This window comes from Enhydra lutris, unplaced genomic scaffold, assembly GCF_002288905.1.
Source record: "Enhydra lutris kenyoni isolate GAN:26980312 unplaced genomic scaffold, ASM228890v2 scaffoldscaffold63, whole genome shotgun sequence".
In the NCBI taxonomy this organism is placed as follows: Eukaryota; Metazoa; Chordata; class Mammalia; order Carnivora; family Mustelidae; genus Enhydra; species Enhydra lutris.
Genome location: NW_019154147.1, coordinates 10,077,639 through 10,097,489, shown reverse-complemented (window position 1 = coordinate 10,097,489; position 19,851 = coordinate 10,077,639). Strand labels below are relative to the sequence as shown.

General features: G+C 52.4%; 2 protein-coding genes across 5 annotated transcripts in view; both read left to right on the top strand.

Annotated features, from left to right (window-relative positions):
• LOC111158763 (ATPase sarcoplasmic/endoplasmic reticulum Ca2+ transporting 3) overlaps positions 1 to 7,500 on the top strand; it is a 23,472-nt gene extending 15,972 nt beyond the window's left edge. The window contains exons 17-20 of one of the 3 annotated variants that reach the window (XM_022521019.1): positions 3,068 to 3,201; positions 3,664 to 3,781; positions 4,270 to 4,387; positions 7,413 to 7,500. In XM_022521019.1, coding sequence (XP_022376727.1) covers positions 3,068 to 3,201; positions 3,664 to 3,781; positions 4,270 to 4,387; positions 7,413 to 7,432 — 390 coding nt within the window. In that variant the 3' untranslated portion in view covers positions 7,433 to 7,500. The other 2 variants (XM_022521017.1, XM_022521018.1) reach the window with 2 other exon arrangements.
• A 136-nt stretch (positions 7,501 to 7,636) lies between these two features.
• LOC111158764 (purinergic receptor P2X 1) overlaps positions 7,637 to 19,851 on the top strand; it is a 22,754-nt gene continuing 10,539 nt past the window's right edge. For both annotated transcript variants that reach the window (XM_022521020.1, XM_022521021.1), the window contains exon 1: positions 7,637 to 14,622. In XM_022521020.1, coding sequence (XP_022376728.1) covers positions 14,486 to 14,622 — 137 coding nt within the window. In that variant the 5' untranslated portion in view covers positions 7,637 to 14,485. The remainder of the gene's footprint in view (positions 14,623 to 19,851) is intronic.

The following is a 19,851-nucleotide window of genomic DNA, read 5'->3' as shown; positions in this document are numbered from 1 at the left end:
CCCCCCAGCCCTTGGCAGAAAGACAACTCAGGCCAGCCTCAGGCACCCTCTGCTCATTTAGCTCCTACGGGAGCTGCAAGGTATAGAGCAATGGTGTGCTGACCATCCTGTCTCTGCCTTCTTCCAGCACTCTCTCTATTACCCTCCTTTATCAATAGATCTCAAATGTCCCAGGACAGCCCACCCCCACCCTGATCTTTCTTCTGAGCCTAGTCCCATATATCCAGCTTGGTATCTCCTCTGGGATGTCCTACAGGTCCATTGCACTTACCAAAATCAAACCTATCACGTTTCCCCAAATAATCCCTTTCCTTTACCCCCATCTCTGTTCTACTGCTGACCTGGTCACCCATGCCAGACAGCTGGAGGTCATAGCCCGCACCACTACTCATTAGTCCCCAGTCCCATTGGTGCCACCTTACCAACTGTCTTCAGGTTATTCCATTTCTCATTTATCCGTCTGGCCAAGAAATGGCTAGTAAACATCGACTGGATGCCAGTCACCAAGCAGACCAAGGCTCTACAAAGACCTGGTAAGAGCATGGAAGTGGCAGTCACATTTTAAGGTGAAAAGCTTCAGCCGGGGACCTGGGTGGCTCAGCTGGTTAAGTGACTGCCTTTGGCTCAGGTCATGATCCTGGGGTCCTGGGATCTAGTCCCACATCGGGCTCCTCCTGCTCTGTGGGGAGTCTGCTTCTCCCTCTCCTTTCAGCCTAGTATTCCCCATCTTGTTCACGCCCTCTCTGTATCAAATAAATAAATAAATGTAATAAATAAATAAAATCTTTAAAAAGAAAACAAAAGAAAATCTTCAGCCAAAAATATACAGGTGGCTATGGGACTTGGAGGTGGTCAATGGTTAGACATAAGGTAGAATTTCAGCTTCGGTTGTTGGAGTTTCAGCAGAGCTGCCTAGAACTGCCCTTGGTTCCTGAAGGAAGCTGTCAAAAGGCAGCAGAGTGGTTAAGAGCACAGAGCATGGAGCCTAGTTCTGCCGCACACTGGCTGTGTAACTTTGGACAGTCTATTTAACGTCTCAGTTAGTTTCCTCATCTATAAAATGGGTAATAATGGTCCCTGCCTCAGCCTCATGAGGCTATCAGGAGGATGAATGGAGTGATTTCCTGTAAAGTGCTTAGACCAACATTTGGCATGTAGTAAGAGTTGTGTAAGTATTAATTATATTAGTGAAACACAGAGAAGGCCGTGTAGGATAAGGTAAATAGGAAATAGCCAGGGAAGCAAAGGGAAGGAGTAGGCAGAACAGTGGCGTCACCCAGAGAAAACAAGCCCCCACTCCCACAAGGCTCACAATGAACCTATGAGACCAAAGTTCCAGCCCTGAGTACCTTCTAATAAACAATTCAAGAGGCCACACCATGACTCATGACCAGGGGCACAATGCTCAAAAACCCAGAAGGTCTGAATGGGCAGGGCGTTTCTCTATAGCAACATCTCGATGTGATCCTGTTTGTCTTTTTTTCGCCCTGCACATGCATAAGGCTCTAGGCTTGCACAGGCTCAAGTGGGAGGTGTGTACACTGCATTCATATGCACATGTCTGCGTAGGCCATTAAGATCTGGGAAAGTGGGGCCTGACCAGAGTGGTACAATAAGAAGTGGCCCTTGGTCCTCCTGTTCTCTGGGTGGAATCAAATTTCAGGACATTTTCTTTGCTCTATGATCAGTGCCAAATAAAAACATGCACTTGTTCCAAGTACTGGAGCTTGATTTTGGAGAAACTCTCCCTGTTGATTTAAATGAGACAAGAATCTCCATCTCTTTGTTAAAATAAGAAATCTAAACAAGCCATAGTCTTTTTTTTTTAAGATTTTATTTATTTATTTGACACAGAGAGATCACAAGCAGGCAGAGAGGCAGACAGAGAGAGAGGGGAGGAAGCAGGCTCCCCACTGAGCAGGAATCCAGGACCCTGGGATCATGACCTGAGCCGAGGGCAGAGGCCTCAACCCACTGAGCCACCCAGGCACCCCAGCCATAGTCTTTTAGAAATTTTCATCCTGCATGAGAGAGAAGAGGAAAGTGCTAGCGGCCCCTTCTGGCTGACAGTCACCTTACCCATACTTATGGAGTGTGGGAAAACGGATCTATTTACTGGACAGGAGCTCAGACAGCCTGTCATCATATAGATTTCTCTATGAGGGTGGATCCAGTTTTTAAACCTTTAGCTGAAAAGATCTCTGTGTTCAGATGATAGTCCAGAGAACAAATTTATGTTATTGGAAGAAGGAAGCTGTTTAACTGTTACAAACATTCACACTCATCCCAGTATTGTGGAAGAAAGAGTAGTTCTAACGCATGTCCTCAGCTCAGCATCTTATCACAGCAGAATCTGTAAGCGAAGTCTATGAACAGGAAGAACACTGTCCCCTGGGACTGCAGCGGCAGTGGCCACATCCTTTATAGAGCCCTGAGATCTTCTTCTTAATTATGAAGAAGCCATGTAGTAAGCCTGCACCTAGCAATTCATTAATCCACATTGTAAGCAAAAGGCGAGTCTGGTAGAGCTCAATTTCAGTGGCAGAAATGGAGGGAGATACGAATGGAATCTTATTTAATAGCAGTGATTAGGGTACATGCAGCCTTTTCTACCCACCAAAGGTGAATTCTATTCAAGCAATTTGGCTGATTGGCTTTCATGTACATTTACTTATTCCATGGTCCCAGTAAGTCACCACCCCCACTCCTGCACCTCCGATTTTCCAGGCACCTTCAGGGTAGAGCCCCCATATCCTCCTCCCTCTCAGCCCAGGGCCCTCTTCTGTCCTCCCCATCCTAATGATAGCTGCTCTCCCTCTGTCCCTCCATACCCCTGCTCCACAATGGCCTGCCTTTCTCTCCAGCACCATGTAGCCCCTCCTTGGGCCCCATCCTTGATCAGTGCCCCTCCTTGGCCCCACCGCATGGCAGCACTTTGCCCAGTGGTTGTATTATGTTCTCAGATGGGGGTTGAAGATGGAACTAGGCTTCCCTCTTCCCACACACTGGCCCCTCCCCTGATCACTGTTTTCCCTAACCCCACCCCACCCCACCTTGGTGCCCTCAGAGGAACTTCCTGAAGTGCTCCAAGGACAACCCACTCTTTGCTGACATTGACTGCGAGGTCTTCGAGTCACGCTTTCCCACAACCATGGCCTTGTCTGTGCTGGTGACCATTGAAATGTGCAACGCCCTCAACAGGTGGGCTAGGCAGAGGGGCCTGGAGCTGGGGCTGAGAGAGGGGGAGTGAGGCCTAAGTTGGGGGGCTGAGGGTCAGTCAGGGCCCAGGTCTGAGGATCGGGATTAGGGCCTAAGTGTCAGAGGGTCCCAGAGTGGCTTTTGAGAGTAAGTGGGGCCAGAATTGAGATCTAGGGAACAAAGAGGGCCATGATTGGGGCCTGAATAAATAGAGGGGCCAAGATTGGGTCTGAGGGACAGAGAAAGGGCATCCAAGCCCTGGGACAGGCCACTGGGGGCTGAGCAAATAACTGTGACCCACCCCTTCTGGCTACACCGGCCTCCCAGAAGTGCTCCAGCCTATAGGCCCAATTAGGGAAATGCTGAAGCCCAGGCCGCCCCCACCCCTCTACATGGGTGGATGGCTGCCCACAGCAGGGCATGCTCACATCTGGGCCTGCTGTGAGCACCCTGTGCCCTTGGCAGTGTCTCAGAGAACCAGTCGTTGCTGCGGATGCCGCCCTGGCTGAACCCTTGGCTGCTGGCCGCTGTGGCCATGTCCATGGCCCTGCACTTCCTCATCCTACTGGTGCCACCCCTGCCTGTGAGTTTCCACCCTGCCCCAATCCTCTTCTGTGACAGGGTCCAAACCCTCCTGCAACAGCCTGGCCCTGGGTTGGTCAGGGCCCTCTCTGGGCCCTTTTGCATGGAGGACTGGGAGTGGAGAGATCTTAAGGTGCTTGGTACAGACAGCTTGTGTCTTGGGGACCCTCAGATTTGGAGAACTGAAGAGGCAGGGATAAGACCTCTTGCTATGGGGGACTTTCCCGAGGCCATGGTGGGAGGAGCCTATGTTCCTCCCCAGTGCAGAATCTCACCCACTTATCAGACAGGACCAGGAAGATTTGGTAATTGGGTGAGAGCGGGGGGAGGGCAGGCACTTCTGGTAGAGGAACCAGCGTAGACAAAGACCTGGAGGTGGGACCTCAATGAGCATCTTGAACTTGCTCATGAGGAGTCCACTGTAGCCCAAGTGTATGAAGCAGATAGATTGTGGGGGCGTACCTTTACCCACACCTCCCCCCGCCGCAGCTTATTTTTCAGGTGACCCCACTGAGTGGGCGCCAGTGGGTGGTGGTGCTCCAGATATCTCTGCCTGTCATCCTGCTTGATGAAGCCCTCAAGTACCTGTCCCGGAACCACATGGATGGTGAGCGGGAAGCTGCAGACCCTCCCCGCCCTGTTTGCCTCCAGCCTGCTTCCCGGCCCCTCCCTGCCTGCTTCCCCTCCCAGGCTGCAGCCTCCCTGTCTGTCCAGGAAGAGAAGTATTCTTGGATCAATAAGTGGAGGACAAGGAGGGGCTCTGCTCTGGTGACTAGGGCCTGTGGTATCAGCAGGGTCTTATGCTATAGGGGCCAAGAGCACTGCTCAGAGCCCTGCTCCCTCCTTCTCCTCACTCGCCACCAACCCTGCATGGCCAGGCCCCCTGTACCCTCCTTTCGGCCTTGGCCTCTAGCTCCTCTGAACCCAGCCTGTCTTTAGGCAGGCATTCTCAGGACAGTCTCCCGGGCATGGAGTGGGCAGCTACTGACCACCTCTGGGACCCCAGACCACACTGGATTGGCCTCTTTGGTGTCACCTCATAGGAGGGTAGAAGAGGGGGTTCTCTGTTTCTGAGCTCACAGCTCTGGGTCTGCCTTAATCTGGTACTAGAGGGAAAATGGCAGAGTCAGGGTTGGGGGCAGCGTCGCGGGAGAGGCTGGGGACCCCTGCTGGCAGAGGAGCCTCTGAGAGTGGGTGATTCTGAACCTCCCGAGGGTGAGGGAGCCAGGATCTTCTCACTGTCAGAGCTGCTTAGAGTGAGAAGCAGGGGCAAAAACAAAAAAACAAAAAAACAAACAAACAAAAAAAAAACTCCCTGTTCCTGGGAATGTGAGCCAAGGCAGTAGCCCCCAGGCCAGGCCGCTGCGGAGGGTCTGGATTAGGCCCAGCAATGGCCAAGGTCTGCCCTGGAGCAGCTGGGTCCTTGAGGGCCATCTCTGGCAGGAATGTGTCCCAGCTTCGGGAGGGAGCCTGAGTTGGAGGGTCTATAAATAGATCACGTGCTTGTCATTCCATAGGGGCCAGGGCAATCAATCCGCTCCTATCTCCCACGCTGGCCAGTGCTCCTGGGTGCTGCAAACATTTTATCTTATTAAGGAGGCCAAAACAAGTCAGCCTCCTCTCTCTGGGGAAGCTGGCCCACCACAGGTCTGTCCATAGCAGACACGCACAGAGGGGCTCACCTGAGGGTAGAAGTAGGTACTCCGCCAATGCAAGACCTTGTTAGAGTACATGGGTAAGGAAGCAGGAAGCAAGGCAAGGCATTTTGCCCCCTGTATGGTTCTTTCTGACCCACTCAGTGTGGATACTCCTAGGGAGCTGAAGAAGGTGAAATAGGTCGATCACCTAAAACTCCGTCCTCGGCAGCCCAGGGCCTCCACATTTCTGGCTGAAGCACAGATGTGGTCTACCAGGAAATCCACCCACCAACCTTGATCACACTAACTCACCTGAGAAGTCAAGCTTCATTGGCAGCTCAGGCAGCTTCTCTGTCTTCCTTGAGAGCTTTCCCTAGCAGCCACAACTGCCAAGGAGTTCAGCACATTTTCTTAAGAAAACTTAGAAAATTTCTTTGCCAATGGAGAAGAGCCTGTGTCTCGGGCACTGTTCAGTCCCCGCTGCTGGATGGTGGAGGATTTGGGAGGGGGCTCCTAACAGGTTGGGGCAGGTTGGAAGGAGCAATCCCTGCTGGGCCAAGTGTTGGAGGTGATTTCTAGAAGAGACAAGTCTGAGCAGAGGTTTGAAAGGGGAGGATGGAACTTGGTGGAGAAAGAGCTAAGCAGCATGGTTTGGCATCTCTAGTGGGGCTGGGTGCTCAGAGTGCAAGGTAGAGAAGTAAGGCTAGAGTGTGAAAAGGGCCTTGAATGCCAGGTTAAGGACTCTGGACATTATCTTCAAGGCAGTGAGAGCCACAGAAGCGTGGAAGCATGGAAGGGACTGGGATAACATGGAGGACACATGGGAAGGGCACGGCAGGGAGGCTGATGGGTTGTGTTGAGCTGATCTGAGGGCAGACACTGAGTCCAGCCCAGAGCGAGCTGGTTCTGGGCAACACCTCCACCTCCACCATGAACCTGAGATGTTGACTATGGTCCTGGTGAGGCTTGGCTTGAAAGGGTAGTGCCCTGCTCTAGGGAGTGGCTGTGGGGCCCACAGGAAAGACTCAGGCTGGGCATGTGTGGCCACATCTGAGAAGTGGAGTGGTGTGTGCCTGCTGTAAGCCAAACAGCTTTGCCCTGTGTGGCTGCAGTCCCTCGGGCCTCCTAAAGCCGGATGGGGCGGGGGTGAGAGAGGGGACCCTGTTGCATTCCCAAGCCAGCCTGGTGGCCTTTTAGGGAAGTTTTGCTGAGGCTTGATGCTTGCAGCTTCCCTCTGATTTATGAGGGATGTGTCCTGGGGAGAATTGCAGATGCCCAGTCAGCTCCAGGGGGTAGGTGAGGGGTGGGGGTCTCCTTGCCCCATTTCTTGGCTGTACCCAGTTGTGGCTGAGCAGCTATGAAGCAGAAGCCAGTGGGCCAGACTGAAGGGAGAGGAGGCCTGGAGAAACTAAGTGGGGACAGATCTGGGAGAGTCCAGGATACGAGGTGGGCTTGCATTTTATTCTGAAGACAATAGAGAACCACCAAAGGGGATGACGGCTTGGATTTGTAGTGTGATGCCAGGGAGTGTGACGGTGAGGTAAGAGGGGGCTAAGGGCAGGGCTGAGAGGACTTGAAGCCTGGGGGCAGCAGGACAAAGAGATGAACTCAAGAGGTGTAGGTAGAATCAGCAGGCCTGAGTGATGAGGTGAATGAAGAATTGATATCACCAGATTCTGGATCTCATCCTACTGGGTAGTTAACCTCCCAAACTAAAAATCCAGAGGAAAATATGTCCTGGGCTGGGCTGGAGTTGTTGATAGAACATGTGGAATGGAAGAGGCCCAGTGGACTTCAGAGAAATGTGTCTGGGCAGCATCTGGATATGTGGGGCACATCAGGAGACACAGTGGAACTGGGGATCCCCTGATGAATGCTATGGGAGAAAGCAGCTGTCCCAGGAGAGATGGAGGATGGAAGGAGCTAGAAGGAACCAGTGTGGATACGCACTGTCACACATACATCTCTCAGTGTACTCTTGGGTTTTTCTTCCAGAAGAAAAGGACCAGAAGTGAATTCTGGGAACAGTGGACTCTCCAGTGTGTACCTCAGACTGATGATGCCCAGGCCTTCCCCTCTGCTCTCCACACTGCCATCACGCTCATCGCTTGCTCACCGGGCCCTGCCAAGAGTCTCTGTTCCTCCTTCCATACACACGGGGGCTCTGTAATTCATGTCTTTGGGACTCTCCTGGGAAGTTCACCTATGAAGCTCTAGCCCAGGAGCTACAGCCTCGGTGGGGGGTTGGGGGGGGATCTGCCCAGAAGCCAGAGCTGACAGTCAATCCAGACATGCAGAGCCCTCTACCCCCAAATCCATGAGAACACTCTGGAGCAGGCACACTCTTGCTTGGAGGCTGGGCATTTACTTGGTGACTGGTGCCTCTACACTGATGGAGGACTCCCAGAGTTCTTGCCAGCTCTGACCTCTTGCTTAGTGACTGGTCTGGGGCCTGGTCAGTAAGGGAGTGAAGTGGGGGAAACATCTGGGCCCAGCTGTGCACAGCAAGGGCAGACAACCCCCCTCCACTCTGTTTCCACAAACAGAGGGCTCATGAGGGCTTGAGCCTCTTACTGTTTATATGTACAGGGGATTAAAGGGTCAGAGAGAGGGACATGGTAGTAGGGGAAGGGGGCTGGGCAAGGATCCCCTTCCCAGGAGACAGCTGGCTTGCCTGCCTTGCTCTGGGCACTCCCAGACTCAGAGTTCCTGTCCTAAGCAAATGAGACATGCCAAGTCTCTCTCGGTGCTGCCCAGTCTGCCAAGCAGAGGACGGATTTGCCCTTCATGTCCCTGGTGCCTAAGAACGCAGACATCCTTAGGTACCTAATCACTGCGCCCTTTTAGCCCAGCCCTGTGTGCACCATCCCACAGTCTGCATGGCTGGGTGGTTCTGAGTGCCCTAGACTCTTGGCCTCACTCTTTGCCCCCAACCCTACATCCCCATGTGCTGAAAGGATGTCAATAAGAATGGCTATTTCCCAAGAGCACTTCCTTTCCCTCCCTCCTTGGTGGAGGAATGCCTGTCAGATCATGTCAAATGATGGGAAAAGTGTTTGACGGACCCAAATGTTCTTTTAAGTCAGCTTTTGCCCCTTTGGCAAAAATTAGGCAAATGGGCTCCAGGTACCGTGGCCTCTTCTTCTCCTCCCTCCCCTCTGCCCTCAAAGTCTCCAGAGAGGCCGTAAGAGATGCAGGGTTGGGCAAGGCTCCCCTGGGAAGCAGCCCACAGAGATTCTCTGTTTCTTTCCTGCTGGAAGGAAGGCAGTCTTTGAAGTGGGGGAGGATGGCAGGGCTCTGTACCCATCTGTTGACACGCAGCCAGTAGAGAAATAAAGGTTGAGTGCCTGGGGCAACAGAGGACCGTCACCTTCTGTTTTCCTAGAGAGTGGTTCCACCATCCGCCTGTGTGTCCACCTGGGTTCCCACAACCCACACCACTCACATCAGGAAACTGGAGCCAAGGTCTGGGGTTCCCACATTGCCAGCCAGGGATTGCTGTCTTCTTCTGAGACAAGACCCAGGAGATGCTCTGATTTCCTGACCCACACTCAAAGGGCAGATGCACGACTCTGCTCACAGAGACAGCACTTGATAGTTTGTGTATGTGTTCAAAGCCCTTTGCACATGTTAAGATTCAAATGTCGTCACTGGGGAAACAGGCTGGGAGGGGGTCATGATGGCCTGGGGCAGGGCTAGGCCTAGAGCCAAAGTATCAGGGGCCTCTAGCCCTGACCATTCCCTGGGTCCTACATCTCTCCCTGAGGCTTCTCTCTCTGTTTATTTGCCCTCTTTGAACCCCAGGATGCCATCGACTTCTTGCCTTCCTAGGCCCAGCTCAAGAACACCTCCCCAAGGCTTCCCTCAACTCACATTGTCCAGAGACCTTGGAGAGGTTGCTTGGTGTTAATTCCTGACTCACCCAGGCGGCCCTACTCTCTAGGAGCAGGGGCTCTGTGGCAGGAATAGCTGTGTGTCCCTGTCTCCTTCCTCTCCTTCCTCTGGAGGGTAGATTCACTCATGAAGTTTCTGTATCTAATCTTCTGCCCAGCTGCCCTGCAAAGGGAAATCAGGCCCTGCCCACAGAGCCAGAGGCAGGACTGTCTATGTGGTTTGTGGGGCTCAGTACAAAATGAAAATGTGGATCCCTTGTTTAGCAATTAAGAGTTTCCTAGCAGCGACAGCAGAGTATGAAAACAAAATGCAGGGCCTTTCTGGGCACGGGGTTCTGTGCAGCTGCATAGGTGCTATGGCTGGAAGAGACAAAACCCACCCTCAGGAGCTCCTGGGTTTTATTTCGGGGAAGGGCAACATTTGGTGCATAGTTCACAGTGGGACCCAAGGATGGGCAGAAGGCTTCTTCCTTCTGCACAGTCCATCCGTTAGGCCTCTCAGATCCCAAAACCATTCCATACGCCTCATCTCCCTGGGCACCCAAGTGACTCCTTGAGACGGGCCAGGCAGGGGTTAGGGCCCCATCTACAGATGAAGACCCCAAAGCTCTCTGAAAGCCTGACTGTCTAGCTGGCTCCATCACGGCAGACAGACAGAGCACGGAGCTGAGATGGGCTTGGAGGGTCGGCTAGGAGACAGGCCAGCTTTGCTACTCGCATCAGCTGCTGGAGCTCATGACCAGCCTGCACAAGTGCAGCTCTGCCAGCCCACAGCATGGAGCCTGACAGGTCAAGGTTGAGCAGCCAAGGTAAACAGAGGTTTCCTACCTCACGGCCACTCACCCAAGAGGGAATTCCAGGGCAAGCCCTGGCACACTTCTCACTGGCTTAGGGAGGGCAGCTGCCAAAATGCCCAAGGCTTCACTCTGCCCCCTCCATTGGCCCATGTTGTCTTATTTCCCATGCCTCCCATACTGTACCCCACAGAGGGGTAGGAGAGACTCTGTTGGGGCTTCACTGAGAGGAATGGAAGGGCAAAATTAGGAAATGAAGACCTAATCCCCACACAAAGAGCTGAACCCTGGCAGTTTTACTCATCATAGCCCCAAACCGGAAACAACCAAAATAACCATCAACAGGAGATGGACAAGCTGTGGTATGCCCACACAACAGAATACTGCTCAGCAATCAAAAGGAGCAGACTGCAGCTATATGCCACAGCGTGGATGAAGCTTAACCCCTTGTGCTGAGTGAAAGAAGCTCGTACTGTGCAATTCCACCTCTGTGAATTTCTAGAAAAGGCAAAGCAAATCTGTAGTGACAAAACAGACCAGTGATTGCCTGGGTCGGGGAGGGATTGGCAGCGAAAGAGCAGGTGGGAACATTCTAGGGTGACAGATGATGATGCCAGGGGTTATATGCATTTGTCAAAACTCATTAAACTGTGTGCCTACAATGGGTACATTTTACTGTACATCAATTATACCTCAATGCAGCTTGATTTAGAAGAAAGGAAAGAGGTAGGAGCCAGAAGAGGGGGGTGGGCGTGTGGCTGTCATGTGGGTTAGAGGTTTCAGCAACCTCAGGAGGCAAGGAGACAAGCCTCCCAAGGGGTGTTCAGTGTTTGAGGGGCAAGGAGCTAGATGAGCCCAAGGAGTCCCCACATTCCAGGGACAGGAAGAGGATGGGGACCAAGAGGAAATGTCCCAAAAAGATGGAGGAGAACCAGAGGGTTGTGATGGCTCAGATGCTGGGGAGAAGGAGCTCATAGCTGGGGTTGGGGGATGGTTAGAAAAGGCCAGAGCAGCTGTGCAAGGTCTAGGCAAGAGGAGAAACAAAGCACGAGGACCCCTGCTGCAGCTTCCCTATAGATCCCCATTCCCACAACCTCCCTTTGACAGTCTCTGTTAGGCTGACCCAGGGCCCTACTCTAGCTCACATCTAAGGGGCTGAGTGGCACTGGGTGAGCCCTGGGACACTGACAGGCCCAGCGTGGGGAATTGGACTGAAGTCTGCAAGCAGAGGTGTCATCCCCGCAACCTTGGGATGCCAAATGGCTAAGGAGACCCACTGGAGTCTGTGCCAACCCCCTTGAGGGCCTGGGCTGGCCTCCAGGGTGGACACAGGCCCCCTCCACACTCCACAGAACTACTAAATTTAGCCAGGCAGAGGAGGCTATCCTGGGTCTGAGGGCTTGGCAGCATTGCCTTGTCTCCCTACAAGGTCTGGCCCACTACCGGAGCTGGCCACTCAGCCTTTGGGCTTATAAGGTAGGTCTAGCAGCTCTCAAGTGCTGGAGTCTAGGGGTGGGCTCTTGGCCAAGCTCTCAGACTTTGGGGAGCCTCCTTTCCAGCCACAAGCAGACATGGGAGCTATTTGGGCAAGCCACTCAATTTCTAGAGCCTCAGTTTCCCTATCTGTAAAATGGGAGTTCCAGTACCTACTTCATGGGAGCTGTTTTAAAAAAGAAATCTGCTGAGTATGAAAGTACTGTGTCCCCTGTAAACTCTGACCCCTGGCCTGCTCATCTTTGTACCACCCCCTGACAATGCCTAGAATAATCACAGATATCTGTTCTTGGGGATGCCAGAGTTGGGGCAAGGAGGGAAAGCATAGGCCTGGATGGAAAAGTGTATTTTAGAACCAGTGAAAGAGGTATTGGTCCCAGCAGCTGCCTGTTGTGCTCTGGCAAAGTTATTAGCAAAAAAAGAGATTTATAATTGGGAAGATGAATATAATTGCTCTTATTTCTTTTTATTTTGGGCATGCTTTGGATATGACAATCCCAAATGAGATAGTCCCCCATGATAGTCTGTTTGCTAACTGTCAAGGTCAGAACTGAGGCTCTAACAGGAGCACAGGAGCTCACACAGGTGTGTGCTCCAGGCAAGGGTGTCTGAGTATCTAAGGAGACCCATCGGAGCCTTGTGCCGAACTGCTTGAGGACCCGGGCTGGCCTTCAGGATGGGCATAGGCCCCTCTGTGCTCCAGTGGTTGCTAAATTTAGCCAGGCAAAGGAAGCCATCTTTCCATTAGTCCATCTGTCAGAAGCCTGGATCCTTGGAAGTGGGGAGAGGGGGTGAAGGAAGAGGTGGATGAGATCATGGTGATGATGTGAAAAGGGCAGGTGCAGATTGGAGAATGACTGTCTGACTTCCTTTCCTCTCCTTCCTCCCCTCTGCCCACCTCATCTAGTGCCTGTTACCCTCCTGAATGTCCAGGAATCATGGGTGGAGGGGGACACAGAGACAGCTCCTGTACCGCATCAGCACCTACCCCCATGCTTGATTGCAAGCAATTCACGTCCTGGGACCTGCTATTCCAAGAGCCATGGGATCACCTGGAAAGGGAGTAGGCCGTTTTGTCTGGGATCAAGACCAGGCCAAGATGACATTACACCCACAGGCCTGGCTCCTAGCATCTCTGGACTTTTTCCTTAGAAAGCCCAGGATATGGTTCTGACCTGCCCCTCCTGAAGGTAATGTTGGACAGACAGTTGGGCCTGATTGATGAGGCTGATCTGTTTGAGAGGGGAGATTGGTCTAGGGTGCTGGAAGGGGCCATGGGCTTGCCCTCTGTGGAGGCCCTTGCTGCCAGGAAAGCAGCTCTACTCAGACAGGCGGCTGGGATTTCCAGCCCTGAAGCCTGGCTCCCTGCCTAGAGCAATTTCCCAGTTAAAGGCTTGCCAGGAAGAAGATTCATAGTGAGGCACCTTGGACTGCAGGGGAGTTCCCCACACCCGCAGGGTACACCCAGCCTCCATCTCCCATCTCCAGAGGAAGCCCCAAGAACACCTGGCAGGGTTGATGGCCAATGAGAGAGGCCTTCCTGCTTCAAGTTGAGGCCTCTAGTACTGCTTAGGGTGAGTTTGGGCGATTCATTTCTCCTCTCTGAGTTCATTTCTTCATCTGCAAAATAAGGCATTGGGTCAGGGGAGGCCTCCAGCTCTAGGGCTCCAAAAGCAAACGTAATACCTCTGTCCCGCCCCCAGTCCCCTGGGGCCCTTGCATTCATGCCCTGGGCTGTGGTTGAAGACAGGGTCTGCAGAGGGTCTGTACCTTAAGATCAATAATAGCCTCAGGATTTTGTCCTCAGTGTTGTTGGGACCCATCCCCTTGGGGCCTCTACCTATGAGGGTAATCCCATTATCATCCCCATTTCACAGATGAGGATGCAGGCTCAGACTGGTGAGGCAAGTTACCCAAGACCTTGCAGGCAGCTAGTAGCAGAGCCAAGGATATTAACTGAGGCTGTCTGATGTCAATGTCAGGCTTTCCCGCTTTTGTCTCGGGAGCCCAGTGGCAATATGTGGCCCCTGAATCTTCTAGGCACTTGCCTCCTTCTGCTTGTTTTTGGGAGGTGGAGATGTGGCTGGGACAGAACAAATGATGGGAGAGAAGAGAGGAGCTATAGAGATGCCAGCCAATGCTAAGGTTGACTGGGCAAAGGCCAGGCTTGGACTCAGAGGGACAGGTGGATGGAAGCTGGGCTATAAGGACAGAGGTGGGGGTCCTGCTGCAGGCACTGGAAGTATCAGACAGCTGGTACTTCCAGAAATGGCCCTGCTTCCTCTTCTGCTCTCCTGGCCACAAACCCCACAGAGACTGAGCTCCCCACCGTGGGGGCACAGGTAGAATGGGGAGGATGTTTGGTTATGGGTCCCTGGTTTGGGGAAGGCTTCAGCCTGAGCCCACTCCACCCAAGTCCTGGCCTTGTTCTGTTCCCCCAGGTTCATGGGGGGCTGACAGCTTTATCTTCGCCTTGTGACGGGTGGCCCGTGGTTTCCTGCCAACAGCTCCTCTTTCCGGAGGCTCAGCAGGGCCCAGGCGGAGCCAGAAGGAGCTGTGGGGCTGGGCTTGGGTGGCCCCACCAGCCCCGCCCCCATCTATCTTTGGGAATTTATTTGTCCACAGACGCTGCTGGCCCGCAGTCCATTGCCTGCCAGGGGCCAAGAGCTGCTCTGATCACCCAAGGACTCTATTTTTCAACCCGAGTGCCTTCAACTGACCCCTGACTCCTGACCTCTGGCCCCAGCTGCCCTGTCCTGCCCTACCTTTCCTAAGTGGCCAGGAAGCCCCTGGGTTTTCACTGTAGACGTGGGCATTGACACCCGGCTCACCTCAAGAGCAAAGGCTGTGCAAAGGACTCACTTCTCAGGCCCCAGCCTGGCCCACCATGGCACAGCGGCTCCAGGATGAACTGGCTGCTTTTTTCTTTGAGTATGACACTCCCCGAATGGTGCTCGTGCGCAACAAGAAGGTGGGCGTCGTCTTCCGCCTGATCCAGCTCGTGGTTCTGGTCTACGTTGTTGGGTGAGTCTGGGCCCCCTACCTGCCACCCTTCTTGTACCAGCTTCCAACCTGGGCCTCTCCTCCAGGCTCTGGGAGGCCCCCATGACCCCAAGGAGCTCCTCTTTCTCTTCCTTGGTTGTCATCCTCCCTAACAGACTGTAGTGTTACTCAGAAGGAATGAAAGCCTGCTAACTCACTGTCAAGATGGGGACAGTTCAGCAAAGAGGGGAAGTCCTGCCCTGGGTCATATGGTGAACAAGAGGCAAAGCCGTTGGGCCCTAAGGAACTGACTCACTATTAACGGTCTCTCAAGTGGTGAGTGGTGCCGGAGGCCAGGGCTCTAGCAAACCACAACCAGAGTCCTACTTCTGACCTCCTTGCCATGCCAGGCAGAGACACACCCCATTTTAAAAGCCACACACCATTTTATAGGACAGGCCCTGTTCCCACCTGCCCTGCCTAAATTAGAGGCATCCTGAGATACTTGAAACCCCCAGAGTAAAGAAACTTCCAAATTCAGAACTCTGGCACCTTAATGGTGGCCTGTCAGGCAGGGATTGGAGGTCAGTTCTGGTCCCAGGGATGACCGCTCCTTTCTAAGCATCTTGAGACCTGTCCCGTTGTCCCAGGAGAGCAGAGGCAGAAGTAAGGTGGTCCTCCCCTGCAGTCTTGCCATCCTGGGAGCCAGGACAGGCCTGACCATGGCTTACACATACGTGTGCTTCCGTGAGCACACATGTGCATGGTGGTGTGTGTATGTATGTGTGTCATACCTGGAGCTCTGTGTGGATGCGCGTGTTCTGTGTCTGGGGCACATGCCTACGGGGTGGCTGCTGGGTGTTTCCCTGTGTCTGAGTACCCACATGTGTATGTCATGTGGCTAAGGTGACTGGGCACCTGATGTGGGTGCCCCGGCTTTGGGGGGGCATCATTCTACTCAGGGTGATACAGCAGAGGGTTCTTGGAGCTCCCAGGGCCAATGAGGGAGTTTCAGCTCCTGCTGAGGGGGTTTGGGGATACCCGGCAGAATCACTGTGCTGTGGGATTCTGAGGGCCCTGCCCCTCTTCTGTCCATGTCCCCATTTTTGCTGTGGGACTAGAGCCCAGCGTGGGCTGACTAGAAGGCCAGACAGTGACCATATCATTCTGGTCCCTCCAGGGCCTCTGATATCCAAAACATCTCTCCCTCTACCCTGTCTGGCCCCCAAGGCCTCGGAGCTGCTCAGGTGGAGTCCAAGCCAGGAGCTAACCCTGTACCACTTTTTGGCCTCTGCTTCCCTCCTGTTCACAGACCAATTTGACATCTGTAATGCCATTTGAGCTTGTGAGGAAAACTGAGGACCAGAAAGGAGTAGTGGTCACATAGCAAGTCCCAGCTAGAACTGAGGCCTCTTGACCCCCCAGTCCTCAGCACTGCCTTCTCCTTTCCCACCTCACTAGGGCTCTGAGAACGTTGTAATGGGACACTGATGCTCTGATACCAAGCACAGGATGGGCCTAAAAGCTCAGCATTATCTACATTCCTGATCTTCCAGGGAAAAGAGAGCTTGCCAGCCCAGGCCTAGCCCATGCTTCAACAGAAGAGGCTGGAGAATATTGTCCTCACTGTGGCCCTATTGCCCCTTATTTCTGCTTTAAGTCAGCAGTAGGAGCAGTGCCAGGGCCCTCTTGTGCGTTGGTGACAGACTGTGAGAGGGAAAGTGACAGTCCTCCCACACCACTCCCCATTGTACCATATCCCTCAAGCCAACATCCAGTCCTGAACACATACCTCCAGTAACAGAGACCTGCTTACCTCCCTCCTTGCTTTCCTCCCCCCAAGGATAGTCTACTCGGTTTCCACATGGATGTGGCCTCCTCAGTGTTGGTGAGTCTCAGAGACACTGGGTGATTTAGTCTGGATCTCACAACCAGAAAGAGGCTGAACCAGATTTGAATCCAGCTGCATGGCTCCAAATTTGGCCTTCATAGCCTGGAAAGGAAACATCCTGGGAGTGGGGCATTGACATGCCCAAGTCATACAGTGGAGAGCGGAAGGCAGGGTCCTCCACAACACCCACCCCTCACAACCCCACCCTCAAGCCCAGACTTTCTATTCTGACTACAACTCTTGCTGTCTCTAGCACCCTTGTCTGGCCTCTGCCCGCTGCTTTGCTGACTGCTCAGTTGCAGACAGAAACCGGCCTGGACTTGGTCTCACCATCCCAAGTTTTAGTTTCCCAACTGTTCCATGGACCAAGGTTTGGGGGGAACCCTCTAAAGATGCTGCACACAGGCTTGTTTCTGAGGAGGGATGCCTTTCCTTAATTAGCCCTCTTCCCAAGGCCCCTGTCTGTCTGAATGTCTGGTCCTGTGGGTGCTGCAGGGTACAAAGGCGAGAATGGGAGAAGAGCCAGACTCCCGCATTCCAGAGACAGAGGCACAAACAAGATGGAGGGTGGGCAGACACAAAGACAGAACCAGACAGAGGGACAGACACTGACACACAACCACTCAGATGAAGAGAGAGGTCCTGAGACTGAGAGATGGCCAATTACTAAGAGGCAGAGAGGTTGATGTTGAGAACCCAAGCAGACACTGAGAAGGCAAACTGAAGCTGTGTTCTCTATCAGTCACACTCTTCTGGAGAGTCCATGGCAAATGGAGGGAGCAAGTGAGCCTTGAGGCCCTGGTGGGCTGAGCTAAGAGCACACTCTTTTTGTCTCAAATTGGTTAATTTGCAGTCAGAACTGTCTCCTGGGAGGTGATGAGCTCTCTGTAACTCTGTATAGAGGCAGTATACATGGGCTGTCATCCATGACCTAACAGGCCCAAACAAGGAGTGTACTGGGATATATCCCTGCCTGGAGGGCTCTGGTTTGGGGAGGACAGAGGTCTGGCTGCGGTGCACAGGGGGTCCCAATGGGATTTGTGAATGCTACTTGGTAAATGGAGCCTGGAAACCTTTCTGGAAGAGAAAACAGAGTGGCGGAACCAGCCTTGAGCAAAAAAGCCTGGGGGCTATAAGCCAGGCAAGCCTGCTCTTGGCTTTCTCTTTGCCACTACCCCCTCCTCCCTCATCTACCTCCACACAGAGCTCTTGAGTTTGCATGCTTCTGAAATTTTCAAATGGGTCCCTCAGCATACCAATCAGGAATAAGGATAGATACAAATTATTGATTGGAAAAATACATCCAGGGACATTTCTACAGCATCTTCTCTGTGCCTATTGCTGTGCTGGGATCCATGCAACAGAGGTGGGGTACAGGGTGACCAAAGGAAAAGTAAGGAGTGGAGGATGAGTTATCCAGTATTCCTTTGGTTCCTAGAGAAGAGTGGGGCTATCGAGTGGTTTATGCAACTGAAAAAAAAAAAAATCAGTAAAGGCTTCAGGCCTGGCCGGATCCTCCATGCTGAGGGCACAGGAAGAGCAAGTTCTGTAGGGAGATGGGGAATTCAGGTGGGTCCCATTTGGGTTCTCCAAAGAAGCTAGCCAGGATTTTCTCTTCTTCCCAGCTCTACTATCTTCTGGACTTCATTCTTAGGCAGTCTCTTTGTCCTCATAGTGACAAAATGACCACCAGCATCTGCAACCTGACATCTCACCAGCTTAGCCATCTCTAGGGCATAAAACTATCTTTTTTTCCAGAGTTCCAGCAAAAGTCCCAGATCTAATTCTTACTGGCAGGGATCAGACCAAATGCCTACTACAAAACCAATTGTTATGGCCAAGGAAATGAAAAACCCTTGTTGGTAGGTAGAGTCTCGTCATGTGTCTACCTGGTCCAGGTACTCCTGCTGGAAATCCGAGAGTGATCAAAGGCTCTGGGGCAGGAAAAGAACAGTAAAAGAGTCACTAAGGTTAGGCTGTGGAGCATGAAAGGACCCAAGGGAAAGGAGGTGGAAGGGTGAGTACAGCCACTGATTCAGGCCTCTGAATGCCAGGCTGAAGAACATGAGCTTTCTCCTACAGATTTTGGGGAGCCATAGAAGGATGTCTAGCAGGGGAAGGCCCAGGGCAAGCAGGGGATGGGGAGGGAGCAGGAGGGGAGGAGGACACCATGCCAAGGCAGAAGCAGTGAGCATGGAAAACAGAAGTAGTCATCCTGGTGAGCCCCACACCAGGGAGGTGTGTGTGTGTGTGTGGAGGGGGTGCCCACTGCTTAGTTTCTGCCCATTATTGCCGCAGCAGTTCATGGCCCAGCACAGCCAGAGTTTTTGACTTCTTAAGAGCAGTGAGAAATTGGAATTTATGAGCAAAAGGAGCCTTTTGGTATTTAGAGGTTGGTGACTCATTAAAAAAATGTTTAAACATGAATTGTCAGCCTAATTTATCTGTAGACAACATGTAGACTAATCTCCAAACTCTCAGTGTGGGGCCCAGCTCTAAACTCAATCCCTCCTGGGCCTGGAGTCTGGTCTTGCCTCTTCCCGAGGCTGCTGTGCCCCATAGCATCTGCCTGGTCTGGTTAGCTCCTGCCCATGGTTGCACCTTGTGTCCCCACCAGCCATAACATGTCGCATCCCCACACCAGAGTTGCCCTCGCCTCTGTCCCAGCTCCTCTGTGTCTCAGCCTCTCACAGCAAAACCCCTTTCGGTCCTTAGATAAAAGCCAAGAGGACAGAGGGCCACAAAGAATGTGGGGATAATGGAAAAAATGAGGGTGTGAGGCTTTGAGGAGGATGGGGTAGGCATAGTGCCATCCTCCAAGACTAGGGCACCAGAGGGGCAAGTTCTGCAGGGCACATGAAGCACTCAGGTTGGTCCCACTGAATTTTTGTTCTGAGATATTAGTCAAATGCCATAACATTCACCCTTTAGGAATATTCAGTTCAGTGCTTGTTTGTATAATCACAAAGTTGTGTCACCATCACCACTATCTAGTCTACAACGTGTCACTACTCCAGAAAGAGACTCTGTACCGCTTAGCAATAACTCCTCATTTTTTCTCTCTACAGCCTGCTTTGCCCGCTCTGGATATCTCACAGAAATAAAATTACATGTGGCCTTTTGTGTCTGGCTTCTTTCACTTAGCATAATATTTGTAAAGTCCTATGTTTGTTATAACATGTGTGAGTAGTTCCTTCCTTTATATGGCTGAATACTATTTCATTGTATAGATATGTCACATTTGATTTATCTGTTCATTGCTTGATAGTTATTTGGGTTGTTTCCACTTTTGCTTCTTATGTATAATGTTTCTGTGAACACTTGTGTACAAGTTTTTATAGGGAAGTATTTTTAGTTCTGTTGGGTATTTTGCTGAGTCA